This window comes from Hermetia illucens, chromosome 1, assembly GCF_905115235.1.
Source record: "Hermetia illucens chromosome 1, iHerIll2.2.curated.20191125, whole genome shotgun sequence".
Lineage (NCBI taxonomy): Eukaryota > Metazoa > Arthropoda > Insecta > Diptera > Stratiomyidae > Hermetia > Hermetia illucens.
In genome coordinates, this window is record NC_051849.1 from 90,872,270 (window position 1) to 90,887,148 (window position 14,879).

At 39.5% G+C, this 14,879-nt stretch overlaps 1 protein-coding gene across 1 annotated transcript; it reads left to right on the forward strand.

Annotated features, from left to right (window-relative positions):
• Positions 1-2,156: 2,156 nt before the first annotated feature.
• Positions 2,157-14,566, forward strand: LOC119646669. Its single transcript, XM_038047199.1, has 4 exons — positions 2,157-2,499; positions 13,999-14,220; positions 14,278-14,412; positions 14,472-14,566. The coding sequence occupies exons 1-3, from the start codon at positions 2,352-2,354 to the stop codon at positions 14,397-14,399; spliced, it is 492 nt and encodes a 163-aa protein (XP_037903127.1). The 5' UTR covers positions 2,157-2,351; the 3' UTR covers positions 14,400-14,412; positions 14,472-14,566.
• Positions 14,567-14,879: the final 313 nt, after the last annotated feature.

Sequence of the window (14,879 nt, forward strand, 5' to 3'; positions counted from 1 at the left end):
CCACTCAATAGCCCACGCACTAAAGTCACCGGTTTTCACCGGTGAATGAGTACCTGAGTCAGATCAGGGTAATAATCTCGGGCGAGCGCAATGCTGACCATATTGCCTCCTACAATAAATTGTAGTGTACCGTTACGGTCTTGAATGACGTGCGCTAACACACTTCAAGGCCCTGATCCAATATGGATTGTTGCGCTAACGATTATTATTATCACGTTTGGACCTCGTCCCTTGCTTCGTGAACAAGATGGTCTAACAAGTCTTCAAACTCGAGCAATGTGAGGCTCGGTGTGACGTAACAGCTATATACGAATATACCGCTTATTTTTGCCCACACAAAGCCACTAGCCGTAGCCGACCGTACGTCCATATCGCCGCTCCATCAGTCGAATCTGTAACACATACACTATCGTCAAGATTTCTGTACGGTTCACTAAAGATAGCAACCTCCATCGCGGGTTCGTAAGTGGTCTGCGCTAGCAAATCTTGTACGACTCTGCAACGATTGGGGTTTATTTGTATTAACTTCATGTTTTCACTGCAATGTGCCGGTTATCCCTTCCCTCCTTTTCTTCGCACAAAATGCATTTGGGGTCTCTATTGCACTCCTTGGCAATGTGTCCTTTTTCCCCACACCTTCCACATTGATTAGACCGATCAATGCAGCTAGTGCATGCCTTTTTAAAGAGATCTGTTCCATTAGTCGGCAAACAACCCATCCAATCTGAACCTTCTCCACGACTAACAATTTCTGCGTTGACTCCACTGGCAGTCGCATTGTGGTCGTTTGAGTACCGCCACAAACTTTTCTTAGGCTCACGATAGATTCTTCCCTGAATTCCTCCAACTTGAATTGTTGTTTCAAGGCAGTGTAGATCTCTTCTCTGGATGTTACCTCATCGAGATCCTTGCACTGTATATAGACCTCATGTTTTTGGGAACGAACCGCGATATTCTCCCCAAGTGAGTTTATAACTTGGTTACGAAAGCCGTCAGTTTTTCCCACGCTGGATTTTTTCAGTTCAAACATGAGATCCCCTTTCTAGGTCCTCCGGATTTTGCAGACATTTCCGCTTAGGTCTTTTAGGTCGGGATCAGATTTCACCTTCTTGAGTATCTCCGCATTAGACGTCCTCTGCTGGAGATTACAATTGTTTGTCTGTCTGTCCGTCACAGAGACTGTGGCAGCGATTGAGACAAAATAGTGGAAAGGTGGGAACTGTGAACACTCAAACATACAGTTACATCCTTTTACGTCGAACTTAAGGAGGGAGGGGGGGACCCAAACATGCAAAAGGGGGTGAACATTTGTTTTTTCACCAAATATAGTCATGTGGGGTATCAAATGAAAGGTCTCGGGTAATACTTTCAGAAGCTGGTCCTAATTTTGATTTTGGAAAGGCGGGGAGTGGGAGGGATTGAAAGTGGTCATTTATTTAATGGGGCCATTCTCAGAAACTGCTCAACTGAAAAATCTGAAAAAAATCAAGAGGTCAAGAGGCTGCCACTATATGGAGGCTAGGCTCTGAAATACCTTCCATTCCGATATCCCTTCAAATAAAGTTAATAATAGTATATTACTATAATTTTCAGTAATTGGCTGCAGAACCCCCCTTAAGTTCATCCTGGCACCACGAAGCCGTACTATAGGCTATAATATGGAACTTGATTATTCCAAGTTTGGTCGAAATCGCAGTGTTACTAACAAAGTTATAATAGGTTAAAGTTGTCACTTCTTTGGAAATTTAAGATTTTGAATGTCAATATCACCCGAAAGTGGATATTCTGGCATAATATATGCGTATATCACGTCTGACGTACTAATGGGACAAATTCACACTCAACTGTCTTTATAAAAGAAATACACAAAACCTTTCATACCTCAAGCGCCCAGTTTCCGGTTTCCCGACTTGTTTGAATATTTATGTATTTCTTACAATAGTGTCCGGATTTCAATTTTGCTCACTGTCCATACTACATTGAAGATTATCAATTTCGGAGGTCAAACTCTTACTAGATTATTTGCATATATTTAGTGGTGCATTGCAAGTTTCTACGAAGCTTTCCGTTGTAGATTCTTGAAATGAGTATGCAAGAAAGCTACCCAAAACAAAAACATTCAACTTGTATTTCTGGGAATCACGGGAAATCCACATAAGCAACACACACAACATATATATATGTGCATTGGGATCTGCGTCGATTTCAGTTCAATCTCGAACAGGTTCACAGTTCTTCGAAGTGCTTCTTGTTGATTCCTCCAAATGTTCTGATCTATAGTTTGTGTGATCGTAGATAATAATAAAAAAATTTTACACGAATCCGGTGCAAGTGTCAAGTACTTTTTCGCAATGTTTCCTTTTAAAACGTGTTGCCTTTGTTGTCAATTGGAAACGGGTGCATATACTTTGGGTATTCTGGGATCACTCGGTTCACTAGGAACTATTCTCTTTGGTCTGATAATTTTAGGTCACATTTTCCAACAAATCCCTTTTTTACGTAAGTTTAAGTCATATTTGAAGATAATACAATTTTGCATGTGGAATAACGAAAAACGAGGATTTGTAGCCCACTCTTGGTCTTCGGACCCTGGGTTCGAATCCTAGGTGAGTTACGAACACCTTACTACTTTTGTGAGTACACCGCATTATGCTCAAATTATATTACAAGGTATGACAGGAAAAGAAAACATCATGATTCAGGCAAGGTAAATATCGGGGGCGTTTTTCACTGTGGAGATAATCTGTGTGTACGTAAAATGGATCACATTAGACGCAAAATGTGTGAGACGTTCTCGAAAAGAATATTTTATGGTAGGTGCCCTTAACCAAGGAATCTATTGTTTTCATGACATTTTGAATAACACTGCGAACAAAACATGGCCAATAACGCAGATTATCTTCCTGTCGTTTCTGCGTATTGTGGAAAGCTTTTTATGGCAAAGGTTACATTGGGCATTCGACCTCTTTCACTCGGAACATCTCACCAAAAGACCAAAGCACCTACTTGACAAGACAATGACCTTATCAGTCCGTATGTATTCCTATGTATTCCTCGAACATCAGGGTTTTTAGCGAGCAGCTCTTAATCCCGGTTTTTTGGTTGTTTTCCAACAGTATTCCGGTCCAACTGTACGAATAGTGGTCAACACTGTGGATGGTAGTTTGTCACTGAATCTAGTACTGGTCAGCATCCTGCCCACAGATGTTTATGTTGGATGGTCTGCTCTTTACAATTAGATAGTCTACGATGGGGCACTGATTGAAAAGTTGGGAAGAACATACGATTTATAGTTTTTTGTTGGGAGCGAAGCAACCTGAATTTAAGTAAAGTATGGTCTGGTAAAATAATACACCAATAGTAACAACCTTTTGTTAGATTCTTCACTATCAATTCGAGGCAACAGTTAATTTGATTGTGCCCTCTGTAAATGGGTTTGACCTTTCTTATGTGGGTCTTTTATTAAGCTGAATTTAGTCTCGACATAGGACCCCATTCTCTGTTTTTCAAGTTCGAAGGGGACAATTTATAATGTCCCGTGACGGTAGCTTCGTGAAATTGGATAGAGGATTTTTTTCCTAGAAAACCGGCAGCCGACATGAAGTTACCTTGGCATAATCCATGTCCAATTGAAATCCCTCTTGTTGTTTGTGACGACACCAATAGCTTTGTGTTCCAATTCCCCAGCACTGTTTTTAGGAGAAGTAGCACAAATGTGGCACGAAGTGAAAGGCCGATTTATAATCGATATAAGCCGTGGCCAACCTTCTGTATCGAGTACTGGTTGTTCTTGGCAACATTTGGAGCCAGCCTGCACATACTTTTTGGTTCTTTAGCTGTTAATTTCTGAACACAAAGATGCTTTCGAAACTAAAATCAGAACTTTAGCGATAATAATTGGTCATTTGCGAAGCGATATTCGAGTTGACACTTAAATTTCAGAGAGCAGTCAGTCTCAAGCAGTCGATGAGGAACGGTTTTCCGTTTTTTAAAGATGTTTAATTCTGCCATTGAAGCACGAATAACTTTTATTATAATATTTTGTATAATTTAATAAATCATATTTAATATAATAGTATTTAATTACCTAAAAAAGAATTTAAGGGGCAATATGTACGTTTTTATTGACAGAAATGCTTGTTTTGGTGTCGTTTCGAAGGTAATTTGGAAGCAAATCACCCCATTAATATCTAGTTTATTTGTAAGCTAATAATGTGTTACGTATTATCGAGGTTTGTAAATCTTTTGAAATGGCCCACTAGATGTTTCTAGTAGGTAAATGTTCATCCTAGGCAAGAGTTGATACCAAAAACTCCGATAGATTTCGTTGTGAGTGAGTCGTGTTTCTCACGACAAAATTGATTTCATCAGCCTTTTATATTGTAATATGTTATATTATATAGAACAAGTGGGGAAACCGAAAGAGCTAGACGCTTCAGGTATAAAAGGTTTTGTGTTTCCCTATGTGGAAATCGATGAATGCATGACAGTTCCGTTTGCACATAGTTGAAAACCTCATTACTCTCTATTTTAAAAAAAAACATATTCAAATAATTCTGGAAAGCGCTGTATTGATAATAGACAACCTAATACACTTCGCACTAGTAGTTCAATATTATTCACAAATATAAAGAAAGTAACCTAGAACAGATACAAACAAGTAGGAATACCGGAAACTTGGCGCTTCAGGTAAAATTATTTGGTTCCACGATTCTTCCACATTCGTAATGGTGGGTAATCGTTTGAGTGAGATCGTCTCTTCTTCCTTCGAGAATCGAGACCATTTAATGTGCGGCAGTCCAGTGCGTTCCTCACACTGTTTTATTGGTGGCTTAATTCGCAGGGCGGCAATCAATGGCCGATGTTGAGGTGCGATGGTCTCATAGGAAACGGCTTTGCAATCAGTGATGGTGGTAAAATGTCGGCGTCTGAAGAGAATATAGTCGATTTGCGTTTTACTGTTCCCACTATAAAATGTAGGAAGATGAGACAATCATTTGATGAACCATGTATTCATAAGTACAAGGTCATAGGTGTTCGCAAAATCAAGTCTTTCTATCGAGAAGTTGGCAGAAGGCATCTTTCTCGGTATCAGTTCGACCTGTCTGTGGTGCGTACGCGATGAAGAGGTGAATAGTGCGATCAGCTGATATAATGGTGAGCTTCATCAGCCGATCATCAATTCGTTTGATTTCTTTAATGGCATTTTTTAAATTATGTTCATCCTAAATAAACAAACATTCCATCTAATCGATCTAGCGCATCTTGGCGCATTTCCACTTAACTGTATGCACGAAAGCATATGTTACATACGTACACCTGTCCAACTTATTGAATACTATCCGCAAACTCCATTAGCATATACATTGTATTTACACAAAATCACAAAATGGCTGGAGAGAAGTAGATTTTCAAGGTTTTCTTGTAAAACAAAATCTTATTAAAATCGGTTCAGTGCCTGTTTGGCTGTCTGCCCGTCCGTCTGTCTATCTATCTGGCACACGCACTGTTCTCAGAAAAAGCTATATTCATATTCACATTCATTCGAAATTGATGAGAAGGTGGCAACTGTGAACGCCCATACATGTAGTAAGTTACATTTTTTTATGTCTGGATCAACGGAGGAGGGGGGACCTCATACATGCAAAAGAGGGTTGCATTTTTTTTTCACCGAATATAGTCATGTGGGGTATTAAATGAAAGGGCTTAGAAGTTTTCGAAAACCTTCTTACTTTTAATATTGGGTGAAATAAAGGGAAATGAAGACTCAAAATGTGAGCTCCGAAAAGTGAAGCAGGTCTCGTTTTCAGAACCTATCCAAGTGAAAGATATGAAAAAAAATCATAGTGATGCGCCTATAGAAAATCTAGGCCTCAAAATACATCTTGTTCCAATATATGCACAAATAAAGATAATAATATATAGTATATCACCATACTTTAGAAATTTACCTGAAAATCCCTCTTAAGTTATTATTAGTAGTATTAGTATTCTAAAAATATAAAATTGTAGCAATATAGGCGATAATATAGGACATAATTCCTGAAAATTTGAACGGAATCTAACTATTGTTTATATCATTATAAATGAAAGGTCTCGATTAGTACTTTGCGAAATCTGTATTAGTTTTGATATTTGTTGGAAAGGCGGAGAGTACAGGGGGTTGAAAGTGATCATTCCTTTAACAGAACCATTCTCAGAAGCTATTCAACCGAAAAATCTGAAAATAATCATAATGCTTTCTCCATGCGGTGTCCAGGCCTCACAATACACCCCATATTGATATATACTCAAATTAAGTAAATGATAGTATATTATTATGTTTTTCAGAAATTGAGCGTCATTATTATAATATAGACTATAGTATGAAACATATTCTCCCAAAGTTTGATCAAAATCGTACTATTACTAATAAAGTTACAGTAGCTCAAAGTTGCCTTTTCCGTGTAAATTTCCCGCAAACTAAAGTACTCAATACCATATCACACCAAGTGAGTAGTTTAGCATGCTAAATATACAGTGAGTCCTTGAGGGTTTTACGTGAGCACCTGTCTGGAAGACTTAATCCCACAGTCTTCTTAGGATACGGATTGATTTTGTGACCACAATCAGACCCCCCCGAGACAAGTAACATCGGTACCAGTCTATACCGAGTGCATGGCTTAGCATTCATACTGATGGATGCAAGACCTACCTAAATCTCTACCGAACTAAGGAGTACGGCACCCGTGTCGAAATGCAACACCACGTCGAGGCCCGAAGGTCTCTTCTCGCTTGAGCATACCAAAAACCCCCATGAAGCTCCTACTAGGGGGCCAACCGCAAACAACCGAGCTGTACTCACATACAACGGGAGTTCACCCGAAGTATGAGAGTCCAGGGGCCATCTCGGTTCCCATGGTATCAGTATACCCCTGGTGAGGTTTCGTGACCAATTTGCCACTTCAGATGAGTCCCCGTGCAGACTCGGGTCTGATCGCCCTCATTAGTTCTTTGGAGCATTCGGCTACTGCATCACGGCCGGCACGCCAAAGTGAGTACCGCGTTTTCCCGGTACCACCACTATGGAGGTTCTCCTCGGGCACTTGGTTTTGGTTTGGCCGACAGGGTTGAGTACCTGCTAAATATACAGTGAAGTCCTCGGTGTTTAACGTAGGTACCTGTCTTGAGACTTAATCCTACGGCCCTCTTCAGGCATGGATTGATTTTGTGACCACAATCAGAGCCCCGTTAGAGAAGCAGAACGGTACCGGTCTATGTCAAGTGCATGGCTTGGCATTCATACTGGTGGATGCGAGCATCACCTAAATCTCTACCGAACGGCACCCGTGTTGATACGCAACACCACGTCGTGGTTTGGTTTTGGTTCAGCCGACAGGGTTGCCGCCCCATCTTCCTCCCCGCCACCTCAGAGCACCTGCTATATACATATACATTACGGGCTACGTACGAATGGGATAGTTCTGCACTTAAATATACTTACATAAGCGAAAACAAAACCTTTTACACCTGCGCCAAGCTCCCGGTTTCCAATTTGCATATAGTATGGATGGAATTTTAACATTTCACTCGAATATCAATTATTCTCATTAATTATAGTGTCGGCATCTTATTTGCATGACTTAAGATGCATTAAATTCGTGCGAAATTCATAAGCTTGAACTGCAACAACTTTGACACTAATACCGGGATGTCCCGAAAATTGGCATACGTATGCACAATACTGTCCTCTATGCTGGACAAATTAGTACTCCTAGGATGAACTTATGGGAAGTTTTTCAGTCAATTTCTAAAAATTCGTATATACTTTTAGTAAATTTATTTAAGCAGATACCGGAATGGGACATATTTTGAAGCCTAAATTTCATATAAGCGCACCACCTTGATTTTTTTTTTAGATTTTTGGGTAGTTTCCGAAAGTGAGTTCTGTTTCACTTTAAATGTGCACGCTTTGACTCTTTACTCGCGCACTTTACAATTGACGCCTTGGTAGCCTCCTTATTGATTTAAGATTTTCAGGTTGGGTAAGTTCTAAGAATAGGTCCGTGAAAGAAATGACAGTTTCTACTCTGCTCTTTCCGCTTTTGAGCTTTGAAAAGTAGGTACTAATCGATTCCTTTCACTTGAATATATTCGGCGAAAAAAATTGTATACTTCCTTTGTCATGTATGGAGACTCCCTTAGGTTCCACGTTCAATGATATAACTTACTGCGTACGTGGGCGATCACCACTTCCACCTTTCCGCCCAATTTGGTTCCAATCGGCATGACTGTTTCTGCGAAAAATGCGATTTTTATAAGAGTGTAATTATGCAGTGTTTCCAACGATTAATTATCTGAAATAATAAAAAACTTGCTGTTTCTTTTTCGTTGGTGTAGATATTTATTCTTGTAAATACCCAATATTTTAAAGAAATCGGATGTAATTCACTAGGTTTTTCTTGTCTACTTTAAGAAACTTTTTGGTTTTATGCTGTATATAAAAAAGTAACGACTTGCAGACTTTCGCACATACAGCTTTGTCGAATCAGTTGCCTGGCCGCCATTTTGTTTTAAAATAAAGTAGAAATATTTTTTTCTTATACCTTAAGATTTCGATTAACATACCAGGCAGGTGAAAAAGTTCGTAGGCTAACACAGATGGCACTACTAGGGTTAAATTAATTTGGTTTTTGGTTAACCATAACCTTCAAAAGTCACGTGCACTAATTTGGCAGTTGTCGGACTATTGGCTTAACTTTTGCTAGTTACAAAACAAGTCGGGAAACCGGAAGCTGGACACTTCAGATATGAAAGATTTGTATTTCTTATATAAAGACATTTGAGTGTGCATTTGCCCCATTAGTACATAGTACGTAATATGAGCATATATTATGTGAGAATATCCGCTTTCAGGTGATATTGATATCCATAGCCTTGAATTTGCAAAGAAGCGTCAAATTTTACCCATTATAACTTTGCTAGTAATAGTGCGATTTCTACCAAACTCATACCCCATAGCGGGGTTTTGCATCCAATTGTTAAAAATTATAGTAATATACTATTATTAACTTTATTTTAAAGGATATTGGTATGGAGGGTATTTCGCAACCTAGACACTATATAGTAGCAGACTCCTGATTTTTTTCAGATTTTTGGGTTGGGTAGTTTAAGAGTTAAAGTTAGTTAAAGAGATGATGATTTTCGACTCCACCTTTCCAACAAATGTCAAAACCAACCCCACATGACTATATTTGGTAAAAAAAAGTCTGCACCCCTTTAAATTCTGCATAAAAGGATGTACCTCGCTGCTTGCGTTCCCACCTTTCCACCAAATTTCGTGTCAATCATTATAACCGTCTCCGAGAAAAATGCATGTGACGGACAGAGGGACAGACAGTAAACCGATTTTAATAAGGTTTTGTTTTACACAAAACTTTAAAAATGGATAAAAGGGAATTTCGTACGTTAATAAAGCATTGGTTTTTGGCCAAAAATAATAATAATAAAGCGATCGTCATCTGAGTGGATCACTCTAAAGGCTGCAAAGACGCAAAAGTCAGGTAGCAAGCCTATGCCATCCAGTCACATGGTATATGTAATATTCATCGACTATGTTGAGAAAAGAAAACCCATCAATAGCGACTATTACATAGCGTTATTAGAGCATTTGAAGGATGAGATTGTGTAAAAACGCCCTCATTTGGAGAAATAGAAAGCGTTATTTCATCAAGACAATGCACTGTGCCACAAACCATGGCAAATTTGCATGAATTAGGCTCCGAATTGCTCCCGCACCCACCGTATTTTCTAAATCTGACCCCCAACGACTTTTTCCTATTCTCAGACCTCGAGAGAATGCTGGCTGGGAAGAAATCCATCGCCGATGAAAAGGTAGTCGCAGAAACGGAGGCCAACTTTGAGACTAAAAATGGTATCGAAAAATTGTATGGCCGCTATAATGGTTGTATTGCCCTGGAAGGCAACTATATTAAATAATAAATTCAAATTTTGTCAAAAAAGAAATATTTTTCTAGGATGGCCTAAAACTTTTTGGCCTACCTGGTATGCTACCTGATTAACGAACGAGGGGCCCTCCAGTTAATAATTATAAAATTTATATTGATAACTATTATACTTCAATTTCTCTGTTGCGCTCCTGGTAATGTCAGGAGGTCCAGGTTTTTAAACTGTAACCTTTTGGAGAAAGCGCTACTGAAAAGAGAAAAGGTGGTAAGAACATAATGCACTGTTATTGATGGTATCTTCTGTAATTGGGAAAGACCCACGCCACTGGTCTCAGTAGGAAAAGATAGAAATAGATTAGAATAGGGAAACTGTAACGTTTTATGTACTTCATTAAGTATTCAATGTGTAGAATAAATCTGTCCCAATAAAAGCAAAAACTGGTTTACGTCCTGGACTCGCTACACCCTTCCCCTTATGCGCGGCTCTATTAGATAAGATAAAAAGAATTTTGAAAGAGAAAAACTCATGCACGGATAATGAATTTGCTTGTAAAGTGTAAATAGGTATCAGAGGTCGCGAGGGGCCCAATTATGCACCGTTGTGATTCCACAAACTTTTAAGACCACAATTGATGTAGGCAATGCGAATTGTTAGGTATACCTTGTCTGGTCTCTATAGACCAGTGCCCGCGCAAACTGCCGTCATTTTGTATGCACGTGTCTGCCACAAGATCGGGTCTGGCTATAAGGTAGTGCGTGTAACAGTCGTCAGCGGGACACAAACTGTGCTACCGCGGGGTTGCCGAAAACAAAGCCCCACCTGGCTAGTCCGTCAGTCCGCCCGGTCCCCTCTATGTTCCTAAGACCGGTAACCCAGAGAAGGGTGACCTGGAACTTGCTGTTCAAATTATGTTGCCCGGTTTTGCTAAATCTTAGTTCTATGTTCAATCTCATATTTAACTTAGGATCCAAGGTGACACACCGATAATTCTACATTGGAGGAAAGCCGCGGATGGAGAAATTCAGGTACCCTTGCCTTGATGATGAATAGCATCAGCTCCGTTTTGGTTGAATTTATACCGAGTCCACATCTCGCAGTCAACGGGGGCACCACACCCGTATCGGAGGGAAACAACGCCGAAATAGTTTCATCTTAATTCTGTCCAATATGCATAGAGTTTCGTTCATCACTATTAACCCCCCTGCAGCGTACTTCTGCTGTGGTTAAGTGTTTCCTCCTAGATTAAACTGGTTTATCTTAGTTCTTAGCGTGGATATTACCCAACAGTTAAGAAACCCCTCCAATTCTATCCTGATTAAAACTTCTTTGATGGCTCATGGAGTTGACACTGACGCCATGGAATACTCTTTCTTGACCAAGGAAGGCGGCTAGGGTATAATGCTATGGATTGCCTTTGAGGTAGGCGTGCTGAGACTCGGAGGAAGGTATTCTCTCCATAATCCTCTTTAAGTGGATGTCCATTGCATGCTTTAGGGTTTTTGATATGAAAAAGATGAGGCTAATCGGTCAAAAATCCTCCACGAATTCATGGCTGCATCTGTCCGTTTTCGGTATCAAAACCACGCGCACGCGTCACCAAAAGTGGGGAACGTATGCCAAAGAAATGCAGTTTCCGTAAATCCCGACAAGCCATGACTCAACTTCTTCTTGTTAATTCTGTAGCATGACTAGATTTATGTCATCTGAGCCCACAAATTTATATGTGGAGAAGCTGTTTATAGCTCAGCCGATTTTATCCTCGGTAATCACCGATTTGACTGTAACGTACGACTGGTGGGGAAATGCTATTCAACCAGCAGTTTCTGGGTTTCACCAGAAGATTCCGAGCAGGAGCCTGCCGGCTTTTTAAGAAAGAATCGGCTTCTATGTAAAACTAGACCAGAATCTCATTGAGTCTGGCAGCCTTGCTGGTTCTTTCAATTGTTTGACAATGAATCAATGCAGTCCTTGTATCGCTGCCAATATTTGTGAGGGTAGCATATGTTGTAGACTTCTCTGGCTAGTTTTCTGAGGTTATACAGATCTACACTCCACCAACTGACAGGAGAGCATGAGACTTTGAAGGCGGTTTCGAATGCCTTTTCCTGAAGCTCGACCTTTGATTCCAGTTCATTTGTCGTTTCAATGTCGCCAATTTGTATGACCTTCTGGTACTCGCTTTTGAGCTGGACTCCAGTGGGCCTTCGCTTCTTTGCTGGTTTGTAGTGGCCATCATTCTCCTCAGCCCTTACTTTTGGAGGGGTCCTCGACGTCGACGATTTCGGATTAGGAGTATTATAGCTTGTATTTGCTACACCCAGTTCGACAACGCAACCCTTGCTAGCATTCTAGGGTGATCGCTGGCTCATGCCCAAAGTTATGTGAGACTTGTACTTGAAAACACCACCTCCTTCCACTGTCTCCATAAACTTTCCCAAAGCATTACGTCATGGAACTTGATCAGTCCTTAAGTGCGGCTCACTATGGTTCTCTCCCTTTCTTGTTGTCATCTGAATTTTTTTGTTCCTTAGCTTTCAAATCTCATTTGTTTGTATCATGAACTCCATAATATTTTCAGCTGTTAAATATGACAGCCTCCACACTACGCAGTGAACCTCGAGCAATGAAATACAACATGCTCCACATTCGCAATCATATTGACACATCTGGGGAAGTAGTTCAAGTCGCCAGCCTTGGCTTGATTCAATCCACTTTTGAAAGAATATTTCTCCTCGTGCTCTGTGAATTTATTATTAATTTGTGTAAATAAACAAATTATTCCAATGTCACACAGAACGAGCTGTAGTTGCCATTGTCGATACAAATTTTAGATACATTCATTTTTCATTAGTTTGCATTGATGCAAGAACAAATTACTTGCACAAAGTCCCACTGGGATACGCGGAATGGCGTACCTGCGCAAAAAATTTCTTCCACCATACAAATTGAAGCCAAAAAGTAAGTCTTCTTGGTTCCTACCCATGCCGTGCCTGAAAAGCTCCGTGCCATAAATGCTCATAGTAAATGTACGGAAGAATTCTTTTGGGTCTGACACGTTCTGTGCTGGACACGCTAGCTGCTGGAAGGTGTGAATACTTTCGTCTGCGCTGTGCTGGACACATTAGTTACTGAATAGTATGAATAGAGTTTAAAGAGTTTCACAGACCACACATTCTCGCCGAATTTCGCGACGATAGTTTCAACCTTTTGCGAGTGAACCGCGTGTAATAGACAGGCATTGAATTGATCTTAATAATGTATTGTTTTATACAACTCTTGGAACACTTTCGGTATCATCTAGAGTCAGAAAAGTTTTCAGCCACACAAGCTTCACAGAATTTAGAGCGTTCTAAAATGGAACTATTCCTCCTTTAATAGCTTAGTAAATTTCCTGTTATTTCCTAAGTATAGGGCATCCAGACGATATCTACTCCGTATTGATCTTTCTCTACTTGATTTTCAGGGAGATTATGCTTCAGCTTCATTGTTATCACACTTAATGATGTGCAAGTGATAAGCCCACAGCAGCGGGACACCACAAAGACGAAAACAACCAACCAAATGAGCTCCGAACGTAGGGCAATGGCATCGAGAAGCTGACGTTTGACCGACTCGTTGGTGCTACGAGTGTAGGAAATCGTTGTAGTTAGTTGGACAAATAGTTATTGTATGTATCTTATAAGAGAATTGTTTGCCTGGCCTGAAATGGCAAGTAACAGCTAAATTATATACGTCTCGAGTTGTTATACCTACAAAAGGAAACTTTTTCGAGATTCGATATTGGGCACATATACTGTGAAGATATAATATTTTGAGGGAGCTCAATTATGAAATGCTGTAGGAGCGAAACAGCCTAATGACCCACATAAATACCAGACTATGGTGTCGATTAATTGGTCGAATCTCTGCTCACAGGTCCATCGGTTTATATGGAAAAAAATTGCTGCAAAGTGTAAAAGCCCTAAAATTTCTCGAATGACTTCACTATATATACGTTATCCACACATATACATATTTTTCATTTTTCTTTTTTTCTATTTATTTTTACAGTCATTTTGCCAGTAATTCTAATACTTTTCGCATCGAACGCTTTGAGTTGTTTTCTGCTGATGATATTCGGGGCGAAGACAAGAAATAAATGGCTCCTATTGCCATACATAGTCTTCGCTATCATAATCCTTGTTACGGATATATTAATAATGCTTACTATTTCATTATTGCATGGAAAAGTGGATGCAAACGACCTTGAGCTCTTAGGAATCTCCATTTTTTGTAAGTCGAAATTGAAAGCGCACTTTTCAAATTAACAGTTTTCTTTGTTCTCAAAAGGTCTCCTACTGGGCATTCATTGTGTGCTTAGTATGATTTCTCTGTTCATGAAATTCAGGAAGGAAGAAGCGGACACAAGAAAGGATGGATTCTATCGGTTGGAGAAAGATATGCACATATAAAATTAGGTTATAGGTATGTTCTAAATCTCAATTTATTCTTTAATTACCTTTCTTAAATTTATTTCATTTTAGGAACATTGTCTCATATGTACTCCAATTATGAATAGTAATTGTCAAATGTTATAAGAATATGTATCACCACGAAAATATAGCATTCAGCAGAAGTATCTTTTGATTTTCAATCTATATAATTTCGAAAGCAGCAACAAACCTAAGTCAAATCCTTTTCTTCAAATGATATAAAATTCATAAAATGCAATCTCATAGATATTTCGCTGTAAACTTTTAGATGAATTAAACGGTTTCAACCGAAGCGTCCCGCTGCGATTTTCATGGAGTTATTCATACGATGATTTTACGATCAGCTTTCAAGCCAGTTCGATAGCAAAGAGAGAATATACCAAGGTAAACATTGAGGTAGTTGAAAAAAACGTGATTAAATGTTTCGGGAAAATAACAACCATAACAGCATAGCACCTT

Coding starts and splice junctions, on each gene's coding strand:
- LOC119646669 (XM_038047199.1), top strand. CDS start 2,352: ATGTTTCCTTTTAAAACGTGTTGCCTTTGTTGTCAATTGGAAACGGGT. Junction 2,500..13,998: donor CCAACAAATCCCTTTTTTAC/GTAAGTTTAAGT, acceptor TTATTTTTACAG/TCATTTTGCCAGTAATTCTA. Junction 14,221..14,277: donor CTTAGGAATCTCCATTTTTT/GTAAGTCGAAAT, acceptor TGTTCTCAAAAG/GTCTCCTACTGGGCATTCAT.